General features: G+C 52.6%; 1 protein-coding gene across 4 annotated transcripts in view; it reads left to right on the top strand.

Moving 5' to 3' along the window:
• Nucleotides 1-23,213, top strand: part of DNAJB6 (DnaJ heat shock protein family (Hsp40) member B6) — a 60,578-nt gene that overhangs the window by 23,859 nt on the left and 13,506 nt on the right. For 2 of the 4 annotated variants that reach the window (XM_072964049.1, XM_072964048.1), the window contains exons 2-8: nucleotides 1,845-1,935; nucleotides 4,490-4,599; nucleotides 6,386-6,445; nucleotides 7,211-7,321; nucleotides 16,198-16,329; nucleotides 17,751-17,892; nucleotides 18,397-18,467. In XM_072964049.1, coding sequence (XP_072820150.1) covers nucleotides 1,871-1,935; nucleotides 4,490-4,599; nucleotides 6,386-6,445; nucleotides 7,211-7,321; nucleotides 16,198-16,329; nucleotides 17,751-17,892; nucleotides 18,397-18,467 — 691 coding nt within the window. In that variant the 5' untranslated portion in view covers nucleotides 1,845-1,870. Of the gene's footprint in view, nucleotides 1-1,844; nucleotides 1,936-4,489; nucleotides 4,600-6,385; nucleotides 6,446-7,210; nucleotides 7,322-9,399; nucleotides 9,505-10,507; nucleotides 10,876-16,197; nucleotides 16,330-17,750; nucleotides 17,893-18,396; nucleotides 18,468-23,213 lie in introns of those variants that run through there. The other 2 variants (XM_072964050.1, XM_072964051.1) reach the window with 2 other exon arrangements.

Genomic DNA, 23,213 nt, shown 5'->3' with positions numbered 1-23,213 from the left:
ATGGTCCCCCACCCCCAATGTGGTTTCCACTTTTATTGTGATTATTTTCTGAACACTTTATGATGTGTTCCCTTTTGGGTTGTTCTCATTTCACATTCCTGGAGGGCTTCTAGCTCTTACCCATCTGATGCTTTTCTCGTGTTTCTGAGCTCATCTCAGCAGAGATTGTCTTCCTCTGGCATCTCTGTGACATGGGTTGTAGACACTTACTTGTCCAGTGCAGCTGTGTGTGCTTCCCTGTCCTGGGGTGGCATGTGGTGGAGAGCTCGGAGCACTGTGGGCTGATGGCGGTCCTGAGAGTCCATTCTGCGCACCTGAGGCTGAAGACGTGGGTTCTCAGGGTGCTCCCCGCCCCTTCATTGCAGTTCAGTAGAGAAGAGTTCTTCTCTGTCCCCCTTTCTCTCAGCTGCAGCCTTTTGAGGAGCCTCCACCGTTGTGTGGCTCTTCCTCGCCGCCGCCAGCTTCCTGTGCCTCAGGAGCAGTTCTGCCCTCCCGCCTCCAGCGCCGCTCCGGCTGCAGTTAGTTCTCAGGTGGTTTCTGAGCTGCCGCTTCCTTGGGAGCTCAGCTGTCTTTTCAGACATGGTCTTTGGAATTTTTTTGAGATGGTAGGAGGGGTTTTTATTTTTGACTATCCTGTGACATTTTTGAGTGAATTTGGCCTGGGGTCCTTGGACTGGTACCAAGTTGGCTTTCTCTGTGTGTGCTTCTTCCTGACCCTTCTGTGCAGAGTTCTGTGTTTGATGAGAGTCACAACATGACTTCAAGCGGAGTCATGTTGTAACAGGTACCCCCTCCCAACCAGTGGTTGCTCCCCAGGATTGGAAAGTAGAAATATACAACTGTGCATCTTGTCCTGAGACAAGGAATACTTCCCAGTTGTGACAGTACACAACTTTAACGTTGTTCTACCTCAGCAAAATGGCCTCAGGGAGGTTATGATCTCATGTATTTGTTTACAGTCACTACCTTTCTTTTCAAATTTGAGTTTTTGGAAGGGCTGCAGGAAAGCTAGCTTCGGTTTTGAGCAAAGAACTTACTTTATTGGGCAAAGCTATTCTGTGCTGCTGTGTGAAATAGGCCTTTCATGTTAGTTTTTGGTCATTGGTTTAATGAAGTGATTTAGCCAGTCAAGTAGAGGTGTACATCCGTTAGATGTCCCGTGTTAAGAGGGAGCACATGTGGGGCCTGAGGCCAAACCTGTTGGACTGTACCCTCCGGCCCCTGGAAGCGGCTGCAGGGGAAACGGGTCTCCGCTGCTGAGTTTCCCGTGAAGGCTCCGTCTCGGGGCATCTTTTCCTTCTACTGGCAGCAGGGCACCATAAGTTTGTCTGTCAGAGGGACGGGCGTTTGAGGCCAGAGGGAGGACGGTGCAGGAATAGCCCTGAGTCAGAGCCCTTTCCCTTTTCCCTCCAAAGGGCGCTTGGGAGGGCGTTGGCTGGTCCCTGGCGAGAGCCGCCTGACCTGGAAGGTGCCTGTGTGGCCCCCATGCTGGGTCCTCGGGGCAGGGACAGCGTGTTCATGCTGGTGGCCGCATAGGAGTGCACCAGGGAGGAGGGAACTCACGCTCCCCCGGGGCCTGAGTCTCTGCCTCGGGGTCATCTGTCAGTTTTATTTAGTTTAGGCTATTCTTAGCCTATTTCAGAGCACGCCCCCCCCCCCCCCCCCCGCAACGAGAAGGGTCACAGGGCACGAGCCTCAGAATGAGTTCCCAGAGGAGGCCCCAGCCAGCAGGCTGGTGCTTCGTGCCCAGCCGGGTGACATACTCTCCCTCCTGCTCTGTTCCCAGCCCCATGACCAGCCCAGCCTCGGCAGTCCTGTCACTGACCACGGTTTTCTGATTGCAGGACTCGTTCCAGCAGCCTGTTGAAACATGGTGGATTACTATGAAGTTCTAGGCGTGCAGAGACATGCCTCAGCTGAGGACATTAAAAAGGCGTAAGTAATCATGTTTCTGAAACAGTAAATCTGTGCAGTTGTACGTTGGTCGTTCGGGGGTGCAAGTTTACATTGAGTGTGGCAGTGGACGTGGTGTAAGTCTTTGAAGGCCATGGTTTAGTTACAGTTTTAGAAGCAGGCAGCGCAGTAGCTTCTGCCGTCTCAGCCCTAGGCCCACCGTACCACTCGCATTTAGGGAGAAGGGCACTCGAGCTCCTGTTACTTTGCCCTGGGACAGTGGATTCCATTTCCTCTGGAATTAGATGCAAACTAACTGAGGATGTGAAAGAACCCCAGAGAGCTTTGACGTTGGGCTTCGAAGTGCAGCTGCCCTGGCACTCACAGCACATGCTGCCAAAACCCCCTCGGTGCAGTCGTTGAAAAGCATCCCCGCTGCGTGACCCCATCTGGTCCACGTTAAAGCTTGAGGCCTGCACTGCTGTCTGTCCTGCCTTCACCTGTGTGACGAGGGCCTGCCCCACGTGAGCACACGAGGCAAGTCTTGGGTCACAGGCGGATCTCAAGGTAAATTGGGATCTGCTTAAGTCTTCTGGAATTAATGAATAGCAGAAAATGTCATTAGATTTTACAGGTTTTTAGCGTAGCTCCAAACTGATAAGGATGCCTGAAATAATGGGAACGAAGCTCCCGTTTGTGTTGTAGGAACCAGCTTTTTAATACATGATGAAGTCTGTGCTACTAGTCTTAGGTTTGTAGGTGGAAATTGAGGGGTTTTGAGCCAAGTGGTTTATTTTAAAATGCTGAACCCCAGTACAGCAGGTTGGCCGCGGAGTTGGGCGTACTTGAAGCTGCTTGCAGAGCACCCCGGGTCAAACCTGGGCCAGGACACTGGGTAGGAGCAGCTGCTCAGTCAGGGCCAGGTGATGAGGACGCACCGTAGAGCTGTGTCACCTGTGAACTTGCTCACACCTGGTCACAGGCACGATCAAGAACAGCTTGATACAGTTGGAAATTTTGTACTGTACTTGAATAAATGTAGTATGTGCACAGCACCATGACTCACTCAGGGAAAAGCAGGTCTTCATCGGGCTGGTCGGAGTCTCCGGGGGGACCTTGAAGTGTGCAGTCTGCTGCTGGTGAAAGGATCAAGATTTTTCTGTTAAGTGTGCAGTTGAGTAAATACTGCCTTGGACTACAGTTTAACCTATTTCTTTTTTTCTTTTTCTTTCTTTTTTAAACTGAGGTTCTGGGGTCTGAAGCCAGGACCCCGTGCATGCTGAGCACGCGCTCTGCCCCCGAGCCCCCCCCCCCCCGCCTCGTTACTTTTAATGAGCTGCTGGTGGCGTATTCTTCGGACAGCCCCTCTTGTTGACTCTTGCCCTTGTTTATGTGCCGGGACCACGGAACTTCTCCTTGAGGACAAGCCGTGTGTGGCTGGCACCTCCCTTCCCATTTCTCCTGCGAATCCTGCAGCCTTTTCTGTGTTTGAGTTGCAGGCCGAGCGCTTCCCCTCCACTTGAGTGCTAGCCTCCCCTCCGGCACTGAAGCAGTGGTGTGTTGGTCAGACTTGAGTCAGAGGTCCACGTCGAAGGGGGTGTGGTGCTCCTTAACTTAATGTGTTAGGCCTGGAGTCTGAAAAAATGTGTAGTTTTCCACAAGGCATAGACACTTTAAACTTACCCTGGACTCCCGTTTTTTCATTTTCGCGTGAGCACCCTAGTGCAGAGCAGTTGTTCTTTCTCTCTCTAGTCTTTCACGTGGCTTGTCTCTTTTTTTAATGGAGGATTTGTAGCACTTCAGGGGTCTTGGTCTGCTACTACACGGATGGGCCACAGTGATGGGAGAATAAAGGACTGGCTTAGCATTACGATCCCAGCTCTAATCAGATTTTAATGAGTTGTGCTGAGGTTTTTCTTTTTATTAAAATGACAAAAGTGAACTCGAACCACAGCAGCCTTACATTAGTAAGTGTTGAAAGGTCAGTGTGGTTCTTATTCTAAGGGTCACACCCGCTCCCCTCCTTGTGTCCCCCCTCTGCAATGTGGACTGCTTATGCCTGGTTAACTAGAAAAGAGGTTGCTTTGTTTCATTTTGTTTTTTGGTGTTTGGGAAGCATGTGCTTGTGAAAGTTAACTGGAACCTTGGAGCAGACCGACCTTGGTCGTGACCTGTTTGAGTGGATCCTGAATTGAGATGTTGAGTTGTGAAGATACCAGGAGCACTTGCCTGTGCTGTGGCTGCTGGCTGGCCTTGCCCACTGACAGACACGCGGACGCAGTCATGCTGGGTCTTCGTCTGCAGGGCCCTCCGGACTCCATCAGCCTGTCACCATGAGTGCACACTGTGCATAACACTTTGGTCCTCAGACATTTTTAAAATGTTTTTCCTGTCTCTAGAGGTTGATTTGTATTATGCTGCCTGGATTTTAGAACTTGTTGATTTCATTCTGGGAGAAAAGGAGATGTTACAATAGAAACTAATATTAATCTCACTAGTTTGCAGCTCTGAAGCTCTTATTGTGCTTAATTATGTTTCTAAGTCCGTTGAATTTCTGGACATTGGATGTGAACAGTACCATTTTGCTCTTTTTAAGATATCGGAAACTGGCCCTGAAATGGCATCCAGATAAAAATCCTGAGAATAAAGAAGAAGCGGAGAGAAAATTCAAGCAAGTGGCTGAGGCGTATGAGGTGTTATCAGACGGTGAGCAGCCTCGCGTTGGGGGTGGACCCTCCCCAGGGCTCGCAGAGGGGGAGGACACATATGGCTGAGTGAGGCTGGGGTCACTGAGAACAAAGCTGCTCCTCTTGTGACAATTTGACATTGCTGTTCCCGGCAGCCCCTCTGTTACTGTGGAGCACCCTGGCCTCTGGCGAGTTCTCCTAGCATGGCCATTTCCTGACCCCCTGGTCAGAGGATGGGGAAGTCCTTCCGGGTTAGTGGTGGTGAGGCCACCCGTGTTGTTGGTGTCGTGATCTCTCCCCCACAGTTCCTTACTGAAGCCCACTCTGCGTTTACTGCTTGAAAGGATTTCCTTAGTTTCAGGAAGTACAGCTTTGTGCATGCCCCTGAGATTCAGACTTCACAACATGTGGGTAGGTTTTCCCACCCCAGGTCGAGAGCTTAGGTGTTGAAAGTAGGGACTGAAAGTCAGATCTTGTGGCTTAGTTTCATGGATCATGCAGAGGTAGCTGTTCGCCAGTTAGAACCGCTGGGTTCTCGGTAGAAAAGCCTCGTGTGAGGGTCCTGGGATTAGGGTCAGACTGCAGAACTTTGTATGAAAACTGCTGACATCACTCTGCCTGGAAGCAGTGCTGGGTGGCCTGGTGTGAGTCACAGCAGAAGCATGTCATTGACCGCAGAGAGTGGACACTTGGGCCAAGTGTAGCTACATATGGTCAGGGTCACTATGAAAGACATTTTTTTATTTTAGAAAAAGCTCTGTGTAACCTTCACCACGTGATAACGGTTAACACGTGCCCATGCTTGTTTTAGCTGCTGGCAGCCCTCCCCCTCTGTGTGAAAGGAAGGCCCCGATGTCTTACTTCACAAGTAACTCGTCATCGTCATTGCCGTTTGTTTGTCTGCTGACCCGTTACTCCCACATTTGTGGGACCAGGGGCGTTAGAAAAATTTGAGGACTAAAGTCAAACTTGATTTTTGGCAGAAAGAGAACCTTTAAACTCCCATAGGAATGCTTTTGTTCGTTTTTACTTTTATTTTTTATTTATTTATTTTTTTTTCGAGAGACTGTATTTTTCGTGGTCTCTTAACATCGCCTTCAGCGTCAGGAGTTAACTGTCACAGGTGCACAGTTGTTTTTAAGAGACTGATGATCAAAGGGTGTCTGAATGGTTAGCTTCTCCACCTGTTTCCTCTGTCACCCCTGTTATTTCACACACGATTCTGTAGAACCTGAGATTTTAGGGGAATACAGATGGTCTATCAAAATAACCTATGTGTCTGTAAGGGCTACATCTTAATCCTTTTTCTTCTAGAACATGAAAGATAAGATGACCAGGCACAGCAGAGCATCATAAGGCTTTGGCTGGCCTGTTGCTTTCCTGGGGGATCAGGCTGTAGGGTGTGGACTGGCTCTTATTCTGGCTTTGCGGACCTCTGCTTTCTACCCTCACCAAGTGCTGCAGATCTCACCCCCAGTCAGACCTGACAGTGAGAAGGGGCACTTGGAGGGTGGAATGGTTTTGCAGCTTCGTAGTGTGGCTTTCGTGTGGTCTGCGTGGGCTCTGTGGGCAGTACGAGGGAATAAATATTTTAGACTTTGTACTGAGTTGTTTTTAAGGAGGTAAGTACTTAGATTTTCCCTCTTCCCCCTTTGCATTTAAAGTAAGGGCGGCCTAGCTCCTTAAACTAATGGTGAAAATTTGAGAACTGCATCGGTTCTTTGATTTATAACTTTGGAAATGCTTTATTAAATTTTGAAGGTAAAGAGCTTAGTCTTTACTGACTTTTCTTTTTAAATTTATAGCTAAAAAACGGGACATCTACGACAGATATGGCAAAGAAGGATTAAACGGTGGCGGTGGAGGTACGTGTGTGCATGCGGTCCTTCTCTTGGCCTTTTGCCGAGAGGTGGTCTGATGACCCGAGTCTCACAAGGGCTTCAGTTTGTTACTCCCCTGGACAGTTGTGTTTCAGTAAATAGTATACTTGCAGCCTGGAGAGTGGACTGAATTGGGGAGAGGAAGGAGAAATTGATAGCATTGGAAAAGTCTAATAAAAATTTTTATTAGGCTAGAGAGTATATTTAATGTTCTATGAAGTAATCTAAAACCTTACTGTGAGTTTGTACCCATAGGTCAGTACCTGATATTTTGTCAAAATATGTTTAGGTTTTGAAAAACAGATTCTTTTGGAAAATTACCAGAGGAACTGCCTCTGGTGGTGAGGCCTGGATGTGTGTGTTTTTGATGAAAAGTTCCCGCAGTGACCACTGTCCTGTCGGCTCCACGGTGGGCATTGGGCGTGAACGCTGCAGCCAGCCGCACACACGTCGTGTGAGTGAATGTTTATGTGCTTGGTTTCCAGGACGTTTCACAACGGAAATGCAAGTAGTGTAATCACAGATGTAGAGGTGGTGGGCCCTGTGTGCAGGCATCTCAGGAGCGCTGAAGTCCAGCGGTTTCGCCAACTCCAGGCACAGGTCCTTTTGATCGAGGCAGGGCCTGAGGGAGCCTCGGGGTTATGAAATACTTCCTTTTTTAGGTCACGATTTATACAGTGTTCTGTAGACAAGTAATTGCCTGCTAAGCTTGGGAGTCCAAAAACTGAAAGCTGTGCTGTGCTTCTGCAGGTGGAAGTCACTTTGACAGTCCGTTTGAGTTTGGCTTCACATTCCGAAACCCAGAGGAAGTCTTCAGGGAATTTTTTGGTGGAAGGGACCCATTTTCATTCGACTTCTTCGGTAAGTTCCTCGTCTGGGCCGTCGCTGACGTGGCTGTCTGGCTCACGTGAAGACTGACGTCCTGTTTCTGTTTACCCACGGTTGGGACTTGTTCTTAAACTGTGTCTGAGCAGTGCAGGGGTTTAACCAGACCTCGTTTTCTTCTCCCTTTGGGAAAATGCTTTAAATTTAAGCCTTGCACATGAGCATAATAAAGGCTGTAATGTATCCATTTGCTGTTTTTGATTCTAATTAACTTCTTTTGCCACTGTGATTAGGCAGTGATAAGGTTGTGGACACGAAGGGCCCAGAAGTGCTGTTTCTGACTGAACAGTGAATTCTGTGTGAATTTGCCCTGTCACACCCTGAGTAGACACTGTGCATCATAGCAGATGACTTTGAGAAATTTGATCTGTGTGCGTGCTTTTTTTTTTTTAATTGAAGTATACTATGTGTCAGTTTCTGGTGCACAGGATAATGTTTCAGTCGTGCAATACAGACTGTGTCCATATTCCTCTTGCGCGTGCTTTTCTGATTGTGCTGTGTTGTGACTGTCAAGGTCACACTTTCCGGGAAGAAGGGGCGTCTCTGGGATGAGGCGTCGCCGGTTCCCATCTTGGAGGGACAGTCATGCTCACGGAGACCCTGCCGCTCTAGCTGCTGCCTCGTCGTAGGAGAGGGTCTCTCAGCAGCGGCACGTCTGGCCCCCGTGCCCGACTCGGGTTGTCCTGTGAGTCCTGGACGTGGGCAGTGTTGCGAGCCCACGGTGGTGTCTGCTGGAGCTGCTCCTCCGCTGCAGGGACTGTCCGGTGTGCTGGGTGACTTGGGAGGTTGGGCTCACTGCGCTGCTGTGGCCACTGTTGTCTTTCGGCTCATTGAGGGGAAACACATCCTGTGTTTGCCCCTTGGTTCCCGGGAGGCTGGTTGAGAAGACTGAACAGCATCTGTGGCCCCTCCGGAGGGAGACACGAAGCACAGCTCTGTGCACAGTCCCACAGGGAGACGGTGGGCCTTGCCCATCGCGGGCGCGAGGAGGGATCCTCACCGCCGTGTCTGGTAGGTGTTGGGCCTTTTAAATGGTGCACCCCTCGGTTTATTTCAGACGGGGGTTCGGAGACCGTCCTTCGTTTTTTCTGTGGTGTGATGTGACTTTTTAAGAAGGGAGCTTATGGAGGGAGTGGTGTGTGTGTGTTAATGTATGTACTTTTTCACTGACATGTGACAACAGGAGCTGATTGTGGGAGGAGACCATGAAAGGGTTTGGAAGACTTTCTGCTGTAATTACACGGCTACCGCAGACAGGCGCGTGTTGGGAAGGATCCCTGTGAATACAGACAGTAGCACATGTCCTTTATCAGTTGTCCTTCATGGACGTAAGAAATCTTACTGTAGGAAAAGCAGAGGATTCTAATTCTCTTTCCTGTCTTAAAATTACCTTTGTGTTTCATCACAGTCTGAGGCACACCCTAGAGCGTTGGTCTGGGGAGCAGGCAGTGTTGGGTGAGGCCTGTGTTTGGTAGCCCGCATCTCCTGGGCCCCATCTCTGTTCTCTGGACCTCCAGCTGCAGGTGGAGGCTCATGAGGCGGGGGCCCTGCCGAGGCCGGGCCTCTCTCATGTTGCTTGAGCACTTAGTTTCCTTTCAAAAGAAAGAACAGTGAGGGCGAATCCTTTAGTACCTGAATGGTGGCCAGATTTCGTTTTCCTGGGAACAGATCAGACAGGCCAGGCTTTCTCATTACAAGTGGCTTTCCTTGAGCAGCTCTTTCTAGAGTAAGGGTGGGTGAGTGAGTAACCATTACCCCACTGTCAGCTGTTAAACGTGCTGGCTCAACGTCTCCTAGACGGAGCACTGTGAACACGAAGCACTGGCGGGCACGTGCATTTCACAGAGAAGCGCGAGAGGTTGCCGCTGTGGCCCGCTCGCAGAAGTGCCTTCTGTTGGACTCAGAGCCGAGTTTAGGAGGTGCCCAGCCTTCCCGTAACTCAGGGCTCTCCAGCCTCTGCCTTCCATCCTGGGGCGCTTGAGGTTTTAACAGCAGACATTTCCCTGTGGTGCCCACAGGCGGTGTGGCAGTGATTCCGTCTTCATCCGTTCTAGGTGTTCTAGGTGCCTTCCATTTTCAGGCTCTCAGGATTTACACACAGGAGGAGAAGCTGGCCCACGGCTACTGCGTGTCTGAGTTCACGGTGCAGTGCGCTGGCGGTACGTCCAGGGCAGATCCGTGGGCATAGGGCTGGGGGTTCTGCTTTGGTGGTGATTGGGTTCGTGTTTATCAGCTTCCAGATCCTGCTCCCTCAGCACTGTTGCCATGTCCATTCATAGTAGTGCGTGGTCTTTTCATCTTCACTTTTGACACGACCCACTTTTCCCCCTCTCCTGTTTGGTTTACCAAAAAACCAAGAAAAATAGCTCGAAATCTGTTAAAAGACATTTTGAGCTTGATTGTGCATTTGTCAGAATATAAAATGCCATGTCTGACTTCAGACTCCCCAAATAAAAGGGAAGGAAATGAGAAGAGCCAGCAAGCTGGTGGGGAGAGTGAAGGTATGAGGGGCGTTGGACAGGCTGCAAGCAATTCTGTGCCTGGGGACCAAGCTCTGAGAAACGTCACATTGTGAAGAGAGGATGTGGACCTGGGGTCCTGCTGGTGGGAGCCCTCCTCCGGGGGTGGGGAGGTAGTGGAGGCTGATTCTGAACTTGCCCTGAGCACTGGCTCTGAGACGGAGGGGTGCGGGCCAGACTTTCAAGGCTAGCCGACTTTGTTTAAATTCTTCCCCAAATATGGAGCACACAAAAACTAGCCCTTGTGAGAATGTAAATTGGAGAAGCAAATGAGTAGGGATTACCGTAATTCGAATCAGGGTGATCTCGTTATTAGTGAAGGACTCCGCTGCTCTGTAACGTGTTCTAAGGCAGGAGAGCAGCGAGTCAGGGCAGGAAGTGCTGCTGGGAAGACATGCTTATTGGCTTGTGCCTTCACGTTCGAAAGCCCAAACCACGCTCTGCAGCCGGAAACTGCTTCCAGAGAGCGTGCTCACTTCAGCGCCCCCCCCCCCCCCCGGCAGTGGTCTCGGTGGCGGACAGTCACTGCGCTCAGCAGAGGGAGTGCTGGGCGTGCAGACGAGGCAGGTGGGGTGTGGAGGGGCGGCCTCTGCTCTGCCCTCTGCAAGCAGGGGGTAGTGAGTCAGTCGCTTTGCTCACCCAGGGTCCGAGGAGGTGGCCAGCGAGGAGTGGGAGCCTGAAGAGGAGGCGGTGGAAGACAGCTGGAGTGAGGACAGTGAGGTTCTGGACGTGGTGTCCAGCGAGGAGCTCGATCTCTTTAGCGAAGACGAGCCCAGTGAGGGCGGGGGCTGGGGCCTGGGCAGGCCCCCCAGGGAGGACCTGGAGTCCCTGTCCAGTGAGGGTGGGGCGAGTCTGGGGGACCTGGAGGAGATCATCGAGGAGTGTGAGGGGCCGCTGAGCGAAGACAGTGGGCCTGAGCTCGAGGCCCTGCTCGTGTACCCGCGAGTGTCCCGAGAGGAGGCTGGCCTGCCTGCTCAGTGTACCTGGAATAAAAAGTTCTGCTGCTAGTGCCTTGATGTCGTCCGTGGCCAATTCCAGCAGCTGTTTTGGGGATGACTGAAGAAACAGCAGAGGAGGGCCCCAGGAGCATCCAGCCAGCTGTCCTACAGGCCACCCTGAACTTTGAAGACCCTGGAAACAGTGTCTTTGCCTGTGTCAGTGTCCTGGGGCTACCCGGGAAGCTCCCCATACTGAGTGGTGGAGACGCCAGTGCTGGAGGATGGAGGTGTGAGATGAGGGTGTGGGCAGGGCTGCGTCCCTCTTCCAGGCCTCTCCCCGGCCTTTGGTGGCCTCGGATGGTCCTTGGCCTGCAGGTGTCATCGTTCTGTGTCTTCGCCTCATGCCCTCTTTCCACGTCTTGCCTCTGCCCACATTTCCTGTTGATCAGGACACATGGGGGTGTGGGGTCAGGGTCCACCCGAATGAGCTCATCCTGACCCTGTGGTCTGCAGAACCCCCGTTTCCCACATAGGGTTGCGTTCGCTGGCCCTGGGGTGGTGAATTTCACTCCGTTTGGTGGGGGCCCAAATTCATCCTCCAATGTATGGAGCTGTCTATACAGTTTAGAAGCAGCAGATTTTGAAGGGGAAAGAAGGGGACACCTCTGAAGTCAGATGCACTGGGAGTAGAAGTCAGGTACGGTGCAGTGCGGTGCTGTGCAGAGCGAGCTCACAGCTTTCCTGCGGGGCTGACACGGTGCGGGGCCGGGGTACCCGCCTTACTCTGGCTCAGACTGACTTGCTCGCGGCTCATTTGAGAGAAGCAAGGAGTAAGACTTCAGATCTACATGAAAACGTGTCAGGTGTCCAGCTAAGGTAGTTGAAAGCACTTTTCACGCAGCTGTGAAACAACTGCAGGCCCCCGTTCAGTGCCAGGTCCTGGAGCAGGCAGCTCCGACGCCCCGCTCCTCTGCCTGGTGGGTGGTGCCCCGGTGTGGTGGGCGTGGGGGCAGGAAGGATGCTCTCTGCGCCTGGAGAGCTTCCTGTTGGAATGTGGAGCTGGTATTTGAAAACAGTTCATTTTCACATAAGACTTTTTCATCTGTTGGCAAACGTGGGGGGATGTTCTGGCGATATTCAGCTTTTCTGTGTACTTTGTGTTCTGCTGATCACCCCTGCTCCCAGTAAGGGAGAGGAATGGGTTTCTTGACAAGGTCTTTCTGGTGAGAGCTGGAGTGCGCCTCCCCGCGGGTGTGCCCCCTGCAGTGAGGTCTGCAGATGTCTTCAGCCGCACCGTGCTGGCAGCAGAGCCCTCCCTGTGCTGTGGTTTGGAGGCTTGTGACGCAGTTTGCAGGGCCACGTGGGTCAGGGTTTCCTGAGTGCCTTGCAGGGTCTGCTCGTGATCTCTTTCTCGTGGAATTGTGGTCCCTGTGGCTGAGGGCGGTTGGAGATGTTCTGCGACCGCAGGTGGCGGGTGAGGCAGAGTCATGTTCTGGCCGGCCTCCTCCCACTTGGGGAATTAAAACAGGCACAGCGCAGGGTGTGCGGGAGTCATAGGGCGGAGGCAAGGGAGAAAGTATCTCTGGCTGGTTGGTGTTGGGCAGAGGGAGCCTACCAGGCAAGACACGCTGTTACCTGTAGGGTCCTTCTCTGAGGGGGCGAGGTTCTCGAGGAACCTGGGCCCTTGGTGTCTGAGATGGATGATTTGGATGCAGTGTCTGTATTTTGGTTCTTGACTTGGATGGGTTTTTGCAGCCCTTAGAAAATATTGTCCCAAACAGACCTGTGATGTGATTGGAAGTTACATTTTGTAAGAAGACAATTGTGTGGAAAGTTGAACGTGTGGTGATGTGTTCGGCGGGTATTTACTACGTGCTTACTGTGTGCTGCCAGGCGCCGCAGTGGAGCATGTACTCCCGACCCCGTGCTCCCCAGGGGCCCGTTCAGCCTAACACCATCATGGCTGTGTTTTTAGTTTGCTCCCATTTTTGTTTATTTCAGATCCTTTCAAATAAAATGTAAGAAATAATGCTTTAAAAATCTGGTTCGTCCTGAAGAAGTGTTGGGTAGCTGGGAGATCGCCTCCCTGAGGTCTGTTTGCCCCCGGCCTTCGAATCTCACGTGTTCTCTCTTCCCTAAGGGTCGCTCTGGTCGTGCCTGTGGTGCGCTGTGAGGGTCGCTCTGGGTACGCCTGTGGTGCACTGTGAGGACTTTTCCTTTGTTCGACAAGTCCGTGATGTGTTTAGAGCTTGTGTCTTGTCCAGTTTTCCCGGGTGCCTGGGCAGTCGGTGTGGGAGGCCCTGAGGAGGGGGCTGGCTGGCACCTTGGGTCATTGGTTCTGGCCTCTCATTGCTTGGGTTTCGTGTTCACTGGAACGTCTTCCTTCAGGACGAGGGCAGGACTGGCCATCACCTTGGCGTTGAGCCTTGCTCGGTGCCCTTCAGACGGGCGTAGAGCATTGGACTTGAGCTGATGTCTGTTTGTTGCTGTGTGGTTAGTCTGTCAGATACTGAATTTCGGTAAAATTCAAGGAAATGGATGGCTTTAAACATTTGTTTGACTTGGTTTTTCCTCAAGTCTTTTAACACGTGTGCATGTGAACGTTTGTCACGTTTTGCGCTCGGTTTTTTCCCACAGCGTTCAGTTCAGTGTACTTTTTTGCCGTAAATGTGACATTGTCACTTGGATTGTCGGTCAGTTGAGTGCTTTGTGGATGTCACCTTCTTGGACTTGGTGTAATATCTCAGAGGAGCAGGCGGGTATAAAGTTGAGGGCGAGTTTGATACAGGACACCCAGGGCGCTGAAAGGACAGGTCAGGGCTCATTTGCAGGCCGATGCCTGTTTCCTGTGACGTTGGTGGCCCAGGACGCACCGTCTTGTTACGGGGTACAGACCTGACGAAAGAACTTGTGAAATGACCAGTTTCTAGAAACCTGTGAGTTCTGTGCTAGGTTCTCCAGAGAGACAGAGCCAACAGGAAGTTAGGAAATCTATCTAAGGAAGTTCAGTGTTTAAGTAATTGGTCACTTGACTGGAGACGGACAGCTTCCACATTTGCAGAGCTGATGTCCCAGTTTGAGCCCAGAGGCCGAGGCAGCTGCGCTGCAGGTTGGAAGCCGACAGGACAGGCAGGAGAATCCGCAGGTGTTCAGGGGAGGGTCAGCCTTCTGCTCTGTTCAGCCCCGCAGCCGATTGGGCGGGTCCCTCCCACACTGGGGAGGCCAGCCTGCTCTGCTCAGTCCACTCACTCACCCAGAAGCACTTTGAGACACACTGATGGCAGGGCACCGTGCTGCCCTTGAGGATGACACAATCTGTCCATCCTTACTACTCAGCTGCCTTCTCTGAAGTGGCTTCTGAAGAAGGTGGTTTGTAATTGGGGAAGTCTTAATCAGCTCGGCGTAAACAAACTAAAACCATTTATTCGGTACTGGTGTCAGCGGACACCTCAAAAGCCTCACGAGCAACCTTGGAAGGTTTCGCTGCTGTGTACGAAGCTTAAGAAACAGTAACTAACGTGATAGCTGTGATAAAAGGCGCATTGTGGAAGGCTGCAGTGCGCCGACGTAGATGAAGTCTCTCAGTGCACGGAAGAGCGCCGGGCTCAGGAACGCGGGGTGGGGAGCAAGAGCCTGGAGCTGGCCGTGTGAATGCTTTCTAATGGTCACTTGGGAGTGAGAGAGAAAATTACTTCACTGTGAGTTTCAACTGAGTTTGTAAAGTTTCTCTTAACGGGGAAGGGGGGGTCATGATGCAGGGGTGTTGGGTCTGAGTTCGGCGCTGCCGTGACAGTAAGGGATGAGGTGCCTTAGAGAACGCTTGGATTTTATTTGAACAGGATGATGCTTTGTAGAAATTCCCAAAATGTGTTGGGTAAAATTAGCACAATCTGGGGGCTAATTTGTGAGCAGGAGCAGCTGTCGCCTGCCGCTGGCTAGGACTCCTGAACCGCCCCAGGGCTGCTGGGATTGCGCTGTCCTTCCGCTAGCGCTTGGTTCTTTTGGGTCCCTCAGCAAGCTGGCGGTGACCGGTTTTTCTGAATGTTTCTTCTCCAGGCCCATTTCCCTGCGCTCTGAGTGCCTCTCTTGTTTCTGAGAGGCCTTGTTTCTGCCTCCTCTTCCCCCGCCACCATCCCGTGCTTTCCTGGGGCCGCCCTGGCCTCACCTCCCCCTGCGTCGTCACCAGGTCTCGGGGAACAGGTGCCCTGTCCTGGGGCTCGTCCTCCCAGACCGCTGCCCGAGTTCCGCTGCGGGTGGCACGTTGCTCCGGCCATGTTGTCTGGAAACATAAGCGCACCGTGGATCTCAGTTTCTACTTGGTTTCATGCTCCCTGTGTGCTGTTCTGTTTACTTTAATTGTTCCGCTTCTCAAATGTATTAATTCCCTGCTGTGGTCACTCCTGCCTTGTCTTAAGGATATGCCGTACGAGTTGATAGTTTCTGTGTCCTAGGTTGCTTTTCTCTTTCCCTTCGTGCATTGCTGTCCATCCATCAGGGGTCCTTGTTTTTATTTCTGAAAGGACTCCCATATCCTCAAAAAAATACAGCACTGATAAATATAAAAAACAGACCCTCAGCTAATGTTTTACGAAGTTTATATAGTTCATGTTTTCAGTAAGTGTTCATTGATCCCCCTCCCCAATCCCTAAAGTGTCGAGGCTAATTTTGTTTTTATTTCCAGGGGCATCGTGGCAGCTTTGGTAGCTGTATAATGCCTGTTGTGTTGGTTTTCTATCAAAGAACAATGTAATGTCTGCCGATTGACCTTTAGCCAAATCTGACTTTAGCTAACGTTTTCTAAAAGTTTTTGGAGACATCAAGCTTACAGAAAAGTGAAAGGGATTCTTGAACACCCACGTGGTACAGCATGACAGCCGTTAAATTTTGCCTCACTTGCTGCAACATTCTCTGTGTCACAAGTAAATATGTAAGGGGAATCCTTTTTTTTTTTATTCCTGAATTATTTTGGAGCAGCCCAGACTCCGTGCAGTACAACGACTTAGCTGTGAAACCATCCTGACCTCTTAAGTGGCATCTGCTGGGACAGTGTCTGCCAGAACGTTCAGGGAAAATCCGTATCAAAGCAGCTCTCTGTCCGAGTCTGTGTATTAGTGGTGCGGAGTTTTACACATGTATGTACCTTGTGTTTTTTTTTTTGATTTAAATCAGTCCGCATTGTGGTCTAGCTTTAGTTGCATTGAACAGGTACGTGAAACGCCGGTTGGATGGACGTCAGCTGCTGTCCCGCGAGCTGCGTTGCTGGACCTCGGGGGTCGGCCGTCGTTCCTGATGGGACCGTGATACGAGGCGCTAACCCGCTTCCCCGTGTTGCAGCTCTCCCGTGAGAAAACAGACTTGGATAAAGGCTTCACAGAGCACTTCTGTTTGTTTTCAGAAGACCCATTTGAGGACCTCTTTGGGAATCAGAGGGGCACCCGTAGGAGCCGGAACCGAGGCACAGGGTCGTTGTTCTCCGCTTTCAGTGGATTTCCTGCCTTTGGAGGGGGATTTCCTTCTTTTGATACAGGTACGAATCCCTCGGGCTCAGTCTCCAGTGTCTGAGCAGACATAGCGCAGCGTTCTCGTATTTAGGGCAGTTTGAAGCGTGTGGACGCTTTTTGCTAGGACAGCTCTGTGGATGTGCACAGAGCTGTGCTTAGTGACCTGGCTCTTACCCCTTTTCTTCCCAAGAAGTTACACTGCAGAACCCGCTTCTGCTCTTAACTGTTGAAGCCAACATGTAATGAATCCTGTGGCTTTGGGCAAATGTGAAATTGCCTACTAGACAGTCTCACTATATCTTTTTGTATCTAACCTCCTCACTGAAAAATCAAAAAACCAACTCTCGTATCCTGGACGAGTCCAGGTTGGCGGGGTCAGAAGGTGGGGCTTCATAAGGTCCGTGTGTGGCCAGAGCCACACCGATTCCCTGGGAGGTGCAGTCACTTGTGGCTGTCGGCGAAGGCGGCTGGTGCTGAGTTGGGTGCCAGGTGCACCGGCAGGTGGAGCCCCGGGTCTCCCCTGCAGGGTGGGGCTCGTAGCTCGTCCTCCACGCCCTCCAGTTCCTCTTCACGGGAGCCGCTTGCCGTCTGTTCTGGTCTTGAATGGCAGTGCTTACTGGCCGGCTGCCCCACGTGTCACGGCTCCCGGTGCTTGTCCCTTCAGGACGGCGCTGAGGAAGTGACCTGTGGTCAGAGTTGACAAAGGGCAGTTGTAGGGGTAACTTTCTTAAGAGATTCTTTCGTCAGGCGCCAGGTAATATGCTGAAGTTGGAGAACAAGAGAAAGCTGGTTAAAAGTATCAGTGCAGTAGTGCTTCAGTTAAGAGACGTGCGGCTGGCGTGAGGGCTGTGGGGCTGCAGTCCTTACCTTTAACGAGCCCTGTGTAGGGTCACGCCAAGGAGTTACCGGGTGGCTGCTTTCATGGGCACGTTTGGGAGCGGGACAGGGAGTGAGCTCGTAACAAGCAGACCGGCCTCAGGTTGCGTCAGTGTGACACGTGGAAGTCAGGACTTTGTAGTGTGTGTAGCGGACACGCTGTGTTGGGCATTAGTCCGTGAGCTCTGGATCTGTGCTCTTCCGGGGCATTTGCAGCCCCCTTCATAAAGTGGCCTTAGCTTTGTAATAATGGACTCTCATCCCCTGCGGGCACATTGCAGTGGGGGGTCACAAACGAGTTGGGCTTGCCAGACTGTGGCAGAAGTCCGCTGCGCTCCTGAGACGTGCGCACCAGGCTGTCCCCATCCGCAGGGTGAGGTGCCGGTGAGGCCGCAGGGCCCTGTGCAGAGGAGGGGCGGCTGGCTCTCCTCCTGCTCCCCCGATGCAGAGGAGAGCACGTCTTTCCTCCCGCGCCGTGGCTCTGATGAAAAGCTGAAGAGCGGCCAGTTTTGTGCTAAGTCAGCACCAGGCGTGTTGGTTCTGATGTCCTTTCTTTCCTGTTTTCCTTCAGGATTCACGTCCTTCGGCTCGCTAGGCCACGGAGGCATCACGTCTTTCTCTTCCACGGCGTTTGGCGGTGGTGGAATGGGCAACTACAAATCTGTGTCAACGTCTACCAAGATGGTCAACGGCAGGAAAATCACCACCAAGAGGTACGTGGCGGTGGCTCTCATCGGCAGGCGGCGTGCTTCCCTGGTGGCGCGCTTTGCTCGCACGCTGCAGCGTGGGGGGCGCAGGTGGTACGGGGAGCCTGGCACCACGGGATTCTTGGTCTTCGGTTTCGAGCTCTTCCTTCTAAGCTTTGGCTGAGTGCTGACTGTTAGACGTCGCCTTTGTTTGGAGCCATCGTCAGCGTGTAGTGGGTGCTGGCAGCCCTGGCGGCGTGCTGAGAGGGAGGCCGTTCGCAGTGAAACTGGCCGTTGTGAGACAGTGTCTGTCCCCGGCTCGGTGCTCCGCGGTGCGGTGTTAGAGACGAGCTCCGTCTGTCGGAATAAACCCCGCGAAGACACACTGGTCGCGAGTTAGCTTGTCTCCAGCTGTGTTTTTCGGCCACAGAGGAGGGATTTCATGTGTCTCTGTGGCAGTTTCTTAAAACATGCGTTTGTGTTCATGTACATACTTAACAAAAAGGTTTTAAAATGCTGTTTATCCCCCAGGATTGTCGAGAACGGTCAGGAAAGAGTGGAAGTTGAAGAGAACGGCCAATTAAAGTCCTTGACGATAAATGGTAAGGAGCAGCTGCTGCGCTTGGAGAACAAGTAGCTCCCGGCCCGCATGGCACAGGAACGTTCCGTGTGGCGGGCGCCCCGAGGACTGGCAGGTTTCAGACGAACTCGCCTTTCCGTGTAACTGTACCTGATCTAACGTATTTATACGCAGCTCGTCGGAGCCCTGTTTGTCATAGACTTTTGAGTTTATTGTTGGGACCACATGATAGGACCATTTTTTGTCTTTAAGATTGTTGTAAATCTCTGTGTGCACTTTGCCTTTTTATTAAACGTGACTCAAGGCGGCCGTGACTCTTTCGTACACTGACACCAGCACGGGCCTGCTTCCCATTTGCTTGCAGCGTGAGCCAAGTAGTGTCAGCCTGCTGTGAAGCTAACATTGCCAGGACGAACCTTCCACAAAAGTAATTCCAGTTTTCTTCAGTGTTTTCAGTAGCGAAAGACACTAACGCGTTAATGGTAACACATTTCTGGTTCAGTATAAATTGAGGATGTTTTCTAGTTGTGCATGATTGCTGGCAACTTAGTAAGTTTTGAAAATTGTTTAGATATGTAACGTTAAGCTTAGGTTTAAAAAAGTAAAGCTGGTAAACTGGGTCTTTGTTATTTGCTTAAAAAAAGAAAATAAATGCAACTGTGTTTGGCGCATCCTTTCCTGAGCGAGGCGCGGCCTCCTGTGTCCGTGTGACTTTGTGTCTGGGCTTCCAGTGTCGCCTCCTGACGGTTGCGTCTGCCCGCTGAGGCGGACGCTGAAATTGTTACGTGTATTCTTCGGTACGTTTGGAGTCGTATGAAGATCTGTATGACGATTCTCGGCTTTATGTTGAGTGACTACCGGCAGTGTATGTCCCGGGGGATAACGTTTCTGCGGGGAGAGGGGAGGCGGCTGTTCCACTCTCTGCTCTGCAGAGTGCGCTCTAGTCTCCTGGGTGGTTTTTGACGCCAGCTCATTTAAAGAAGATACGAATGGTAAGATTGTGGAACGACACAGGTGTGGGCAAAAGTGAAGGTGTTTTGGTTTTCAATCTGTATACTCTGTCGTGGTGACCACTGGTGACGAGAGTTCCTGGCAGAGGAAGACGAGTGCGTTCACAGAGCCACGCTCGCCTGTGTTTCGGACGAGCGGTTGCTGAGGGTTATTCCTGTCAGTGCAGGCTTGGCTGAAGGCAGACGGTACCGCACAGTCTTTAAAGAATCTAATGTAGTCCTGAAAACAAGTAAAAGGTGTTTTTTAAATCTCAAAACCTCAAATAATGTATTTTTTAAAAAGTCATTGCAAAATAAAAGTACCCGAAGATAAATAAGGGGAACAGTGGAAAAGGTGCGTCAGTGCGCCATCTTAGTTCACAGACCCTTTGGATAAGGGGGATGTGCAGATACGTCACGTGTTGGAAACCACACTGTAGAATACAGTTTCACGAACTCAAAAGTTGAGCACCAGAGAGCCTCCGTCCGTTCCTGCTGTTAGGGTGGGTGGTTCTGTGTTGCTGAGAGACATGGGAGTAACTGGCCCTCCCCAGACGCAGCGCGCATACTTGTCAAGATGGTTGGAACAAACCACTGGATAGAGCCAGCTTGAGGGTCCCCAGGGAGACCAGGGAAAGGAACGGAGTCGTGTCCAGCCCACCGAGGTTGGTTTCCGAGGAACCGTTTGATCGGAACCTTGGTTTCACATGCCTCAGCGTCCTCGGATGGCAGAGTTTGCAACCACTGCAGCCCCAGCTGTGAACGGTTACCTTGACCTTGACGTTGCAGGTAAAGGTGACTCATGTGAAGTGTTGTTGAGGGACCCCCGCAGTTAGCGGTCTGTCATTTCCACTTGGGACAGTTGCCGCTCTGCACTCTGCCAGTGGGACGGTTGATCTAGCAGTGGGAGGACTTGCTGCTGTCAGGTCTCGCTCCTCCAGTATTTGAAAACGGTCAAGTTCATTCCTGGGGGCTGAGCCCAGCGTCCTGGGAGGTGGCTTGGAACAGTTAGGCCAGTGTTTCCAGCACTGGGAGCACCACTCACAGAAGGAGCAGCTTGGAAGAATAGCAGGTAATTTACGTGACAGGTTCTGGCCATTTGTTGGTCCCTATGCTTCCTGATTTTAAAGAGAAAAAAAACCAAACCAACTTCCTGTGGTCCTGAATGCCTCTGCAGCAGGAAAGCCGAGTGCCCGCTGCCCCCAGCTGCCGGTGGCGGTGTGCTCGGTCCAGGCGGGGACTGGCGGGTGCTCCGTGTCCTCTGGGGGACCCGCGCGGCCGTTGGAGGCGCGGGTCTTCGTGCAGCTCCCCGGGCAGCATCGTGCGGGGCGGCCGTGTGCTGCGGCTGTCTGGGCTCTGCTCCTCTCGTCCCGTGGCTCCTCCCTGGGCGGGTTTGACGTAGTTCAGTAAGTGCTGCTGCCTCGTGTCCTGTCTGACACAGGCGAGTCCCCAAGCTCTCGGCTGTGGCTGTGGGAACCCAGCAGCTGAGTCTGGTACAGACGGCACCGGAGTGCCTGCGTGGGGGCCCCCCACACCCTGTGTCCTCCCGAGGGCGGGCTGTGGACGTTGCCGCGGTGGCCTCAGTTCCCTGACATACCCCGGGTTAGGCCCGGTGGGTCTGGTCTGCCGACGTCTCTGGGGCGCTCTGGGCAGCGCCTCCCCCGCCAGGGCTCGTTCTGCCCGCCGCCTGCTGAGCCCCCGTGTCGGCTTGGTCGCCCTCGGGCTGCGTGAGCCTCCTCAGGGGCCCGCTCTGCTTGCCCTGCCTTTCAGCTCGATGTAATCCCACGAAAACATCTTCAGAGAATACAGCAGTAATGTTGAGCTGGATTTGTCTGTGCTGCTGCACCTCAGGGCGCAGCCTCCGGCAGGGTCACGCACGCACTGTTGGTCCAGGAGGGATGGTCGTGCGATCCGACGGCCCTTTTTTTTTTTTAAATGCAGGTACAAGATTCTGTCTCCCTTTGAGGTATTTCCAAGGTGGCTGGTGCTTTGACGGTGGTTTCATGACGCGAGTCTAGAGACATCTGCTGAAGTGATCAGGGTCTCCCTCTGTCACGTCTCCCCCGTCCGTTCTCCCACTTGTGCTCTAGATACTTGCCCACGCCGGCTGCGTGGCAGGCCTTGCGTTCCCGTCTCGGCGCCTTTGTGTCTGCTAGTTCCTGTACTCCTGATAAATTGGGTTAACGAGGTGGAGACTTGGTGCTCAGTGTGACCAGCCGTTGACACACGATCGATCATATGAACGGCTCCTGTCCGCTCCCCCTCCCCCCACCCTGCTTTTTGGAAGGTCAGAGGAGGGAAAGTTACGGCGGCTCTTTCTCTGTCCATCAGAAATCTAGCAGTTAGGTGACTCCGGATTTCCAGAGACGAGGCCTGGCTGGGACCTGGGCGTCTTGGCTGCTGGAAGTGGCATTGGGCGTCACAGGCCTGCCACTTGCTCTGCTTCCTTGGCTTCGTGTCCTCTGTCCGTTGATCTTACCAAACTGCTTATAAACCATTAACTGAGTTTTTGGACCTGGGTCAGCTGTGCACTTCAGGGACGACTGAGACTTCCCCTTTCCCTCCTGCCCTGCAGTCCAGCCCCCCCGGAGCACAGATCCCGTGAGACAGGGGCTCTGCGTTCCCAGCATGTGGCACTGTGAGCGTCCCCGAGTGCCTGCTCAGTCAGCCCAGAGCGTGCTGCTGTCCTCAGCGCTCACCTCCCCGGTGCCCCTGGAGTGTGGGCCTGGGGCACCCTGTCTCCATGCCTGGTGAGCCGGCTGGGCCCACGCCAGCCTTTTCTATCCCAGGGGGATTGGCTTGATTCTTAAAAGGAGCTGCGTCACACCCTTCTCTCCCCTTCCCCTTCCTCTTGTGTGTCCTGCACGCGGGCAGGCCTGCCTCACCTGCAGCAGGTCCCAGGGAGACGTGCCGTGGGACCCCAGAGCTGGAAACGGGTACAGAAACCTGGTGGGATCCTGTCTCCTGCTGCTCTGCGAACGGGACTAGAGCTGCCTACTGGGTGGCCTGTGTGGGGCTGGGAGCTGGGGGGGCTGCCTACTGTGTGGTCAGTGTGGAGCTGACAGCTTGGAGCTGGGGTGGGGGGCGGCCCACCCACCCCGAGAGTGAGCTCAGCGTGGCCCGCTTTCTGAGACTTGCTCATCTTAGGCCTTTCCCCCCATTTCTTTTCATAGTTGAGATTTATTGGTGGTTTTGGGACTCAGACAAGGCGTTTCAGTCTGCACACAATGTTTAACATGTGTACCAAAAATCTAACAAGTCCCATCGCTGTGATTCTTTTCTAAATGGCTTTCCAGCTTAAAATTTGGAGGCAGAATTTCCTCAGGAGGGTGCTGGGTACCAGAATCTCCCAGTCCCACCGATACACAATTTAGTGTCACCCGCGCTGTGTGTAGGTGTGAACGCATGTGCGGACGTCAGCTGAGTGTCCAGGAGGCCTGGACTGCAGGTGTTCAGGGCACCAGTTCTGACGGGGAGAGCCAGGATCAAGGGGTGGTTTTCTCTAGGAAACAGTTGTAGCAAAAGCCAACAGGGGGACAGAAGTAAAGATCTCAGAGTGCGGGAAACGTAGGACTCCACCGCGGATATGAAAACCACCCCCAGCATCCACGCAGTGTTGGCTGGCGCTCCTGCAGAAGCCACTCTTCGGTCGTGCCCACGGGGCAGCTCCAGGGGTTTCACCTCTTCGGGAGCGTTTGTACTTACAATTGGAATGAGGTGGCCCTCCCTCCTGATTACAGACACTCCCGGAGCTCCTGAAAACCTAGCGCTCACCAGAG

Source organism: Vicugna pacos, chromosome 7 (genome assembly GCF_048564905.1).
Source record: "Vicugna pacos chromosome 7, VicPac4, whole genome shotgun sequence".
In the NCBI taxonomy this organism is placed as follows: Eukaryota; Metazoa; Chordata; class Mammalia; order Artiodactyla; family Camelidae; genus Vicugna; species Vicugna pacos.
Note: the sequence above shows the minus strand (reverse complement) of the source record. Positions and strands in the feature narration are given on the sequence as shown.